At 43.2% G+C, this 10335-nt stretch overlaps 1 protein-coding gene across 1 annotated transcript in view; it reads right to left on the bottom strand.

Annotated features, from left to right (window-relative positions):
- Positions 1-2730: 2730 nt before the first annotated feature.
- Positions 2731-10335, bottom strand: part of PRICKLE2 (prickle planar cell polarity protein 2) — a 132202-nt gene continuing 124597 nt past the window's right edge. The window contains exon 8 of the mRNA XM_025377059.1: positions 2731-8802. Within this exon, the coding sequence (XP_025232844.1) occupies positions 7928-8802 (875 nt within the window). The 3' untranslated portion in view covers positions 2731-7927. The remainder of the gene's footprint in view (positions 8803-10335) is intronic.

Below are 10335 nucleotides of genomic sequence, written 5' to 3'. Positions count from 1 at the left end.
GGACATCCATACAATAACCCAATAATGACTCTTCTGTTATTATCTCATTTAATAGATTAAGAACTGAGGCTCAAGGAGGATATGGACATTTCCCAAGATCAACAACTAGCAAGTGGTTGAGATGAGATTTAAAATGTTAAAGGAACATGGGGCCAAAATAAAAGGTGCACAACTGGCATTTAGTGCATATGGGATCCTTCATATGTTTTCATTGGGATTGCAAGGAACACTTGAGCCCGAAGAAGAGGTTACATAGGTATGTGTTGTCACAATACATAAGCACAATGGAGAGGGGTGTGTGAGGGACCAAAATCAAATGGTAACCCTAGAAGGGTACCTCCAGGGCAGGAACTAGGATCTGTTTGGAGGTGAGGAAGTCCTGAAGACCAGCTCCTCTGGGTCCATTCTGGTCTCTTGTCTTTGCTCTTGGATCTGCTCTCAGCCTAGACTTTTGCTTACCTGTTGCTTCTGCTTCCTCATCCTTCCTCTTACCCTGCTGCTCCTAGGCCTGACTCCACCTTCTGGTTCCTCCTCATACATTCTCTTAGCTTCCACTGCCACTGTCAGCTGCCTCATTCTCTCAGAACTTCTTAGTTTATAATCTCATTTAATCTTATCAGAGACAAGGTCTCTCGCTGTGTCACCCAAACTGGAGTGCAGTGGCACAGTCATAAGTCATTGCAGCCTCAAGTGATCTTCCTGCCTCAGCCTCCTTAGCACCTGGGACTAAAGATTTGCACCACTATGCCCAGCTACTGGTTTTTGTTTTCATTTTTTTCCCATAGAGACGGCGGTGGAGGGGGTCTTGCTGTGTTGCCCAGGCTGGTCTTGAACTCCTGGCCTCAAGTGATCCTCCCACCTCAGCCTCCCAAAAGTACTGGGATTATAGACATGAACCACTGTGCCTGGCCTATATTCTTGAGAGAGGGAATCTGATTAGTCCGGTTTATCATGCTTATAGGATTGCTGGTTAGGTGCTATACTTGACTACAATCATTTTGGCTGAAGAGGAGAAAGAGGGAGGCTCTATGTTAAAAACCATGGTTGCCTGCAGGCCATGCTCTACAGAGGTCTGTAAGCAGAACAGGCACAATTGCCATTTCCAGCTCAAGTTTTTGTTCAAAAGCTCTTAGAATGTCTTAGAATGAAACAACTCTTATTGTCTGCCACTCCCAAGACCTCGTGATTAGTTACCGTGGGTAAGACAACTGTTCCTGATGTCTTGCCTTGTTGAAAGTAAAGTTTGTAAGCTCCTTTAAGGTAGAGATTTTTGTTTGTTTTACACGTTGTTATATTCTAAACACCTAGAACAGTTCCTGGCATAGAGGAAGTCTTTCATAAATATTTGTTGAATGAATGCATAGATGATATTGTAGCATCTAGCAACTCCCTAATGTTATGGATGAGACACTGGGAAATTGAATTTACATGCTGCCTTGGTCCTGGCTCCCAGTCAACGTTAATGCCACCCTAACCAGAACACAGACGTGGATGTAATTCTCCAGACAGACCACTTATTATTTGCTTAAAAGCAAACACAAATATTTTTGGGTCATCTCCTGGTTTCAATTCTTGCTAATAACTGAAAATTAAGTGTGTGGCCTGGGTAGGAATCGGTTTCAAGAATCCTCAAGGAACAAAGGTTCTATGAAGGCAATGCACTGAAACCAGTGGTTCTCAACAAGGGGCAATTTTGCCATCAGGAGACATTGGCAATGTGTGGAGACATTTTTAATTGTGGTTAAATAAACATAATATAACATTTACCATCTTAACCACTTTTAAGTGTACAGTTCAGTAGTATCAAGTTCATCTGCATTGTTCTGCAACCCGTCTCCAGAACTCTTTTCATCTTGCCAAAATGAAACTCTATACCCATTAAATAATAACTCCCCATTCCCTTCTCCCTTCAGTCCCTGACAACCAATCACTCTTCTACGTTCTGTCTCTATGAATTTGACTCTAGGTGCCTTAGATAAATGGAATCATACACTTGTCTTTTTGTGACTGGCTTATCTCACTTAGCAAAATGTCCTCAAGGTTCAACCACATTGTAGCATGTGTCAGAATTTCCTTCCTTTTTAAGGCTGAATAATATTCCATTTTATGTATACACCACACCTTGTTTACACATTCATCTTGGGGACATTTGGGTTGCTCCCACTTTTTGGATATTGTGAATGCTGCTGCTATGAATATGGGTGTACAAATACCTCTTTAGAGACCCTGCTGTCAATTCTTTTGGGTGTAGCCCAGAAGTAGCATATGGTAGTAATTCTGTTTTTAAATTTTTTGAAGAACTGCCTGTTTTCCACAGCACTGCATCATTTTACATTCCCACCAACAGTGTACAAGGGTTCCAATTGCTCCACATCCTCACCCACAATTGTTATTATTGTTAATAGTTGCCATCCTAATGCTTGTGATGGGAGACATTTTTAGTTGTCACAGTTCCTGGGGGCTGCTACTGACATCTAGTGAGTAGAGGTCAGCGATGTTGCTAAACATCCTACAATGCACGGGACAGCCCTCTGCAACCGAGAATTAACCAGCACAAGATGTCAATACTGTTGAGGTTTAGAAATCCCGATTTAAACAATCAGGTTAATCTTTCACAGTAAAACTCATCCCTCCATACCTGTGTCCCTTCTTTACTTTGTTGAAACGCTCAAAGGCAGAGACCACCCCTAAGATCTGGAAAGTGAGGGAGGACGGAGAAGAATGGCACCATTTCTTTTATTCAAATTTTATTGGAAGTTTACAAATGTATTACAGACATCAGTAAAACATCATATCCATTTTACAGGGCACGGATCTCAAGCAAAGTGTTCAGAACAGTCTCTGGCAGAGCCCACACCAAAGGCCTGTTGCAGACCTTCTTAACAAATAGCTTGACACTCAACACAGAACACAGACTCTGGCCTGCCTCACCTTCCCAGGCCCTTTGAGGTTTTGTTTATGCACTTGAAATGAAAGCAGGAGATGGGCAAAGCAATCCTGTGGAGGAAAGAATGAGTTTAGGAGAGGAAAACCTGCCGAAGTCCTAATTTGCTTAAAAAAAAAAAAGAATTAAAAAAAATGGAGGACTCATAGTCCTTAGAATGTTAAGTCAGGGTCCATGATCAAATCATGACCCTTTATGGAAAGATATGAAAATCAGCTAGGTAGGTTTGAGAACAGACCTGATTGGTAAGTAACTCCCTCTGAAAAATTTAGAAAAGCTTGGTCAGTGACCTGTTGAACATCAATGGCCAAATGCGGAGCAGAGTGAAGGGATATCTCAGAGAACTCTCAGAATAGAACAAGAAGATTTTTCTCTATCCTATGGATTCATCATATTCAAAACACAGAAATGTTTTCCTAACACTACGTGACTTTCCCCTCCTTTATATTTCCTTGAGGAAAGCTAGTTTTGTCAGCAGGAAGTAAGCTTATAAAATAGTATGGCTCCCAATAGTGAGTCATATTTTATGTGAGTCTTGTGTTGACTAGGCTACTATTATGAGAAAATGGAAAAAGAATCCAATTTTTTCTTGATCTTAACTTTGAGGACTATTTCTAAATGGTCATAAGAATAAGCTCTGGTATCTGCTGAGGCACCAGAGGGACAAACCACTGGAGACAAGGCAAAGGCCATTTCCACTTCTCTTGTGCTTAAAGAAATGTACCTCAAAAGGTGGCGATCTGAAACTGCCTTCAACAGCTGGCAGTGGAGGCTTGGCTACTGAGTCCTGCATATGCAAATGCTGTCTGCAGAGCCCATTTTAAAGCCCTGAAGGTGCAAAACAGTTGCTAATAGCAACTGTCCTGGCATGAAGTATTCAGATAACTGGTTCAGTTTTCCACTTTCCTTTGTCATGGACGGATCTTCCTTCTTAGGCTTAAGCGTCTGTTTTCTGTTAGAAATACACAAAGAACACTTCTCCTTGGAATTTAAATATGTTATTATTATTGTTTTTTTGTTAGAAGGTGGGATTAGATGAAGAATAAGATGAAGTCCTACCTCACCTCTGCAAAATGAAGACTGCCTATAGTAATTGGCAGAGAACATGAAAATGGCAAAGGAGGTGAAAGAGATTTTTTATCCTTTAGCCTAAGAAGTCAGCTTCCTTGAGCCTCCACAACCTGGGGTGGGGAGGGGAGGGGAGGGTGAACTGGAGTCTCCGTATTACTTATAAATATTGGTTCCTAAATGTTCCTAACTATGCTTCCTAAACTGTTTTTGTTCTATGGCAAGAGAACCAAGGGTGGAAAGACAGATACGAATCAGTTCACAAATAAGATTTGTTAGCAGACTAATAAGATCAGTTCTGATCAACTGGTCCTGGCTGGTTGGAGTGTTGCAAAGATCTGTAAGGCTGCATCCACATTCTCAGCGAGAGTATACAGTGATGCATTGGTTGTATCTGCTTAGCTTGCAGGGAGCGCAGAGCACATGCCACATATATGTCATCACAGGCCCCATCTGAACTCAACAATAGCTAGTAGTACCCAAGAAGCAGAAAGCTGCCGAAGAAGGAAGAAAACATAATCCTGTTATAGTGCAGGAGCATCCTACAGGAAATGAGGATTAGAAAGCACTACTCCCAGGTCCTGTGTTAGAAACACAAAATTGCTCAGCTGGTTGGGGGTGGAAAGAAAGGAATAAAAAATAAAAGGTGAAAGTGGAAAGAAGGGGTCAAACAACCCACACCAGGACTTCTCCCTTGGACGTATGAAAAACCAGCAAGCATGGTTCTGATCTCCCTTACCTCATTCACCTTCACACTTGGTAGAGATCCCACAACTATATGACAGATGGAAAGTGCCCTGAATACCATCCTCAAAGCCACCTGGCTGCTAAGAAGTCTTTTCACAGTACCAAGGGTGGTATGGATGGGCAGAGCCTCTCAGGAAACTGTCAATGACTTATATTTCCTGGGCCTGGGAACAAGCCAGCTATGTTGCTACTGAATTGAGCAGCAATAGGAAATGAACTGAACTCCGAAGCTGCAGTTCTAACCGAAAGACAAGAAGATCAATATTAGGAGAGGTGGAAAAGTAACCACCAGGGCATTGGAGAAGACAGAACACTGGAAAAAGATTACTCTTCTGGAAACCAGTCTGTTGAAGATGGAATTATGATCTAAGAGGAAATGAGTACAGGCCCCACTCACAGGAGGAGCTTGTCCAATAAGAGTTAATGGTTTTGATGGAGGAATTAGGTGAGGACCTTAAGTTCTTGCCTCAGGGAAGAATGCATTGGGAATGGGATTCTGGGATGTGATGTGTGAGCTATCACTAGCAGGTGGAATTCCAAATACAATGATGTCCTTTTCCTCAACAGGGCATTCACTTGGAGGTTCTGCCATCATCGCAAGGAACTGGCCTTCCGCATTCAGCATTCTCTGTAAGGTTGCATTTGGGGTAAGAAGAAATCTGCAATGGTAGAATAGAGGGAGGTAATCTTGCTAGTAGACAGTTTTACCCTGAAGCTTGTATGTCATTTCATCTCAAGCTTTGAGCAGTTCAGTCCCTGGATGCTCTCTGGGCATCTAGACTTATGCCTCTAGACCCCTCTGGGCACTGGCCATGTGTCAGTTTTTAGGCCACCTTCTTTCTGCTGATGGTAGTTGAAGCTTTCTTTGAGAAATGTAAGAGGTATTCTGAGAAAAACAGAGTTAGGAAGCAACTTTTACTGGGAGAATTTCTTTCACTGGATTTGGGGCCACAGAGGACAGACATATTTTCAACTGTTTGCTAAGATAAGTGATCTACTTTTCCCCTTCTCTTTTCTTTTTCCAAAATTGCCTTTTTAGTTTCATCAATCAAGGAACTTAAAACTCCAAATTGGACCCGCACAATTTCTACCAGAAACCTGCCACTTTAGTAGCACGGTGTTGCAAATTATTTCTTAATCAGTTTGCCAAGCAGTTTACGAACTTACTATACAAACGTAATAGAGTTAATTCTCCGGAGGCTCGGATAATTAATGAAGCATTTAGATATGAAGATAGCATGCGGAAAACAGCCACAACCAACATGTGCATTGCTTTTTTAAAAAAATCAGTGACAATGACAAATGTCATATTAATACCTGAAAAGCAAATTATTTTAATACATCCCGAATGGAGTGCCATTACCATGTCCTTTACAGCCTTCCTTTCCTCAGACCCATCTGGGACGGGGTCTGAAATACTGCTTTTGACATTCTCTCCATAAAAAATACTAGAAAATGTTTACTACTATACTGAAAAGAGATCACGCTCACCTCACCATGGCAGATGGCCACTGTGATACACCGGGCACTACACTGACAGTACATCTCACTACAGGTGGGTCCTCCGATGGATTATTTCAACTGCCACAATCCATTAAGGGGAGGAGGAGGATGGAAGAAACCAAGCGCTTCATTTTTAACTGAAGCAAGGTAGGGAGTTTTATTTTACTATAAACAGCACAACCGTTAAATGTCTTCATTAAGCAAACTCACTTTTGAGCCCAATTTCTGACCAACGGTCCTCAAAGTTCAAAATGGAAATCCCCTCCCGACAAAGCCTGTTTTTCAAAGTCACTGCACCACTGAAATCTCAGTAGCCCAACCTTCCTGAGTAACCCAGATACTCTGGTTACTGAGCTGGTTACACTGGATTCTTTCTACAATCTCTGGGAGCTCTTCGAGACGTGGTTGTCACCTGTCCTCTGTTTCATTTCCAGTTCTTCTTTTCCCTGACCTGCCTTCAGATTCTCCTTTAACTTCTACCCTTGACCTGCTTTCTGTTTTCAAATAGCCTTGTTCCTTCTCCAGGCATGACATGTCACACACCGTCCCTCCCAGAGCCCCCTCAGAATCCTTCTGTCCCTCAATCCCAAATGCTTAAGTTCATTTGCTTTGAGGACAACCGGTTGTCAGGCTAAGGCAGCAGCTCTGTCTGCCTTGGTAAAGGAAAGCAGATAATACAATCCAGGAAACATGAGCACCAGAACATAATGCCACATTCAAAACAACGTCATGCTGACATCACACAACAGCACCACTCACAGTCACTTTCACTTTCCCCAAGGGATACATCAACATTAAGTAACTTCAACATTCCCAGCAGGGATGGCATTTCTCACAGAATTTTACTGACACTGGTTGGTTTCTCTAATTGGCAAAAATTACATTTGCAATTTAAAAAAAATTACTACCACTTTGTAGAAAATAAATTCTACTGAGGGTGGGAGCAGACTTAAGGATGGCTCCTTAAGATGGAATGGAGCATAAAATGCTTTGGGTCTAATAGTTATTTTTTTTCAGCCACAAAAAGCCAAATTGAATATATTCCTTTGAAAAAGGTCTCACTGACATGTAACAAATTTGTATAGAAAAAAAAAAAAAAAAAAAAAAAGGTGGTACCGGGCCACCTTTTACTACTACTCAAAGACAATGGTGGATGTGCATGCAAGTCCCCACTGAGTCCTACGATATAGAAATTCCTTTGATATTACAAAATACAAAAATATTTTATCAGAACTCTCATTTACATTGCATTTACAATGGACATGTAAATAACTTAGTCTTGGGTCCTGGCTAATAAACAAATTACTTACTGAAAAAAGGGTCCTAAAAGTAAGAGAACCAGAGAGGATAAAAGCGAGCAGGAAACAATTTGCCATCTTGCGAGATGGCAACTCAACACAGAACTGATGGGAAGGAAGTGACCAACCCTGGCCTCAATAGAGTCTACTGTGTTTCCAAAGTGAAATGTGCAAATAATATTCAACATGCCAAGAACTGTGACTACCTATTGAGTCAATCTGTAACCTTGCCTCCATCTACTGACAGCATTTTCCCTTTTCTCCCCCATAAGCCACCCCTAAAAGCGCTTTAACATTTAAAACAGTGCAAGTTTCTGAATTTACATTCTTAGCTCCCATCTTCTCCCATTCCCTGATCCTAATCATATTAAGAAATGATACAGTTTTTGCTCTTCTGTCTTTTCCTGCTGTGCAACTGTCCTCTGCCACCTAAGGTGGAAGATTTGGGGAGGCCGTAGGAGCTGTATTTGTGCAGTAGCTCATCGCTCGTGACGTATCGCAGGCGCGCTGGCTGGGGGATGGGTTCTCCTAGGAAATAGCCCTCGTTGTCAGACTCTGAAGAGGAGGAGCAGGTGGAACACCAATCATACTCCGCGAAGTAGGGTCCCCATCGGTCCCCAAAGGCATTCTGCAAAGCCAGGTCCGACACAGTCCTAGGGCACTGGCCGTACAGGTCCCTCCGGGACCCATGCCCCATGCTCTCCTGGAAGCTCCGCTGGCGCATGAATTGGTCATAGTCCTCCCTGGCTCTCAGAGGGGGCCTATCTTTTAACCGAGAGATGGCCTCGCGTTCGCTGGCCAGGTGGAGGGCGTTGTCGGAGCGAGAGCGTCGGGAACGCCTGGACCTGTGAGGTCGGAAGCGGCGGTTGTCGTCACGCGAAGTAGCTCTTCTCCGGGTGCGTTCGCTCATGGGCTGGATCCTCACGCCCTCCTGCCCTGGCAGCTTGCTGCCCGCCATCCCTCCATCAAAATCAAAGCTCTGATGCATCCTTCCGTGGGACTGCAGGTCTCTGTAGCCAATGGGGTTGCTGAGCTGGTGGAGGTTTCCCTCCATCTCCTGGTACTGCTGGGCGGAGAGCAGGCTGCGAACCGACTCTGCGCTCCGGAACTGCATGGACGAGTTAAGAGTGCCCATGTTGCTCAGCTTCTCAGACACATTCATTCCAGAGTCTTTGCTGAGGTCAGGCATGGAAAATCGGGATAGGTGCTCCTGGCGCTTGGCACCACCATCAGCAGAGAGGCCTGGGGGAGAGAAGAGGGGACCACAGAGATTAACACAGATGTGCAGCGATAAGATCACTGTCACCGCTGGTCATCTATATAGGGTCATTACATACCATTGTGCACTTGTGTACTGCACAAAGACCCTCTCAGGGGGCACATGTGCCCCGTGAGAGGGTTCTCCCCACTTCACAGCAGGTCACTATCTACTTAGACGGGGCACTTGCTTAAAATGCATCCAGAGATGTATTTTACCAGTTGCTAGTTATTCCAAAGGCTCATCAAAGTTACTAAGAGCCCACTGTGTATCTTATGCATGATGCTTCCTCTATATGAAGTTTCACTTTGCAAAGTACTTTAATTACATTTTTGAATCTAATGATGCACTATAAGCTCTGTAGGACAGATATTTTGGATAAGGAAACTTTAAGCTATAGAAGCTGGATCATGCCCAAGCTGTTTCTGGCAATACTGAACACTGGTTCCACAATACTGGGCCAGTTCACTTCTCTGTTGGCCTGCAGCAGTTTCCTGCTTTGCCTGCTGCCCTTAGTGGCAGGTGGCTCCCTATCAAAAGTGTCTTGGACACTAAGTGACTCCCTAGGTATAGATAGAGAAATATTTACTCTCTCAGACCATTCAGTGAATGCTCCAAGGTTGTAAATGGGTCCCTAGCAGCCAGAAGATGTGGGTGGGACCCCAGGGGACCTCTCTGTCGCATGGGTAGGGACTTTTAAAAGTAAAGCAGTGGGTCTGATGCTCTCTAACAGCAGGTGCCCCAGCAATGGACCTCCATTTCCTAAGTGCTGTCAAATGAGCTCCTGGCATCCCTCAGATGAAAACCATTTTGAAGGTGGTGGGAGATACTGACTCCAGTAACTTCCATTTTGCTCATCTTCAAGCAGAGCTCTCTCAGGAGATGTTTAAGAATGGGCCAGGTGGCAAAGTCTCAGCATTTTCCACTCATTATATGTTGCAAGGATCAGCCATTTCTGGTCATAGACAACATGCCTTTGGATTGCAATGGTCCATTATCGCCCCTGCCACTGATTATTCCTGTCTTCTACCGAGGCCTCCAGCTTCCTCTTCTGTGACAAAACCTAAAACAGTGTTATGAGCACTTTGCAAAATTACTTGGCAATATTTACTAAAGCTAAATACACATACACATATATGAATTATGAATAAAGCTGCTCTGAATATCCTTGCCCATTTTTTGTGGACTTATGAATTTCTGTTGGGTGTATGACCAAGAGTAGAAACTCCCCAATTCTCCGTCTTCACTCTTGGTTATAGAGTAAACAGAAGTTAGTAAGAAGGTCCAAGAAATGGACAAGGGTATTCAGAGAAGCTTTCTTGTAATAGCCCAGAAATGGAAACAACTCAAATGTCAATTATCAGGAAAATGGATAAATATATTGTGGTCTTTTCTACCATTCCCCACTAAAAGGAATCCAGTCTCTTCAGAAAAATGGCCAATACCAGGATAAAGGCAAGGAAATTAAAAGAAGCAGGATCTTGTTATGCCGTAAAGTAGGAAAGTATTAAAAATAA

This window comes from Theropithecus gelada, chromosome 2, assembly GCF_003255815.1.
Source record: "Theropithecus gelada isolate Dixy chromosome 2, Tgel_1.0, whole genome shotgun sequence".
Taxonomy (NCBI): Eukaryota; Metazoa; Chordata; class Mammalia; order Primates; family Cercopithecidae; genus Theropithecus; species Theropithecus gelada.
The sequence above is the reverse complement of the archived record's forward strand: the minus strand, read 5'-3'. Positions and strand labels throughout refer to the sequence as shown.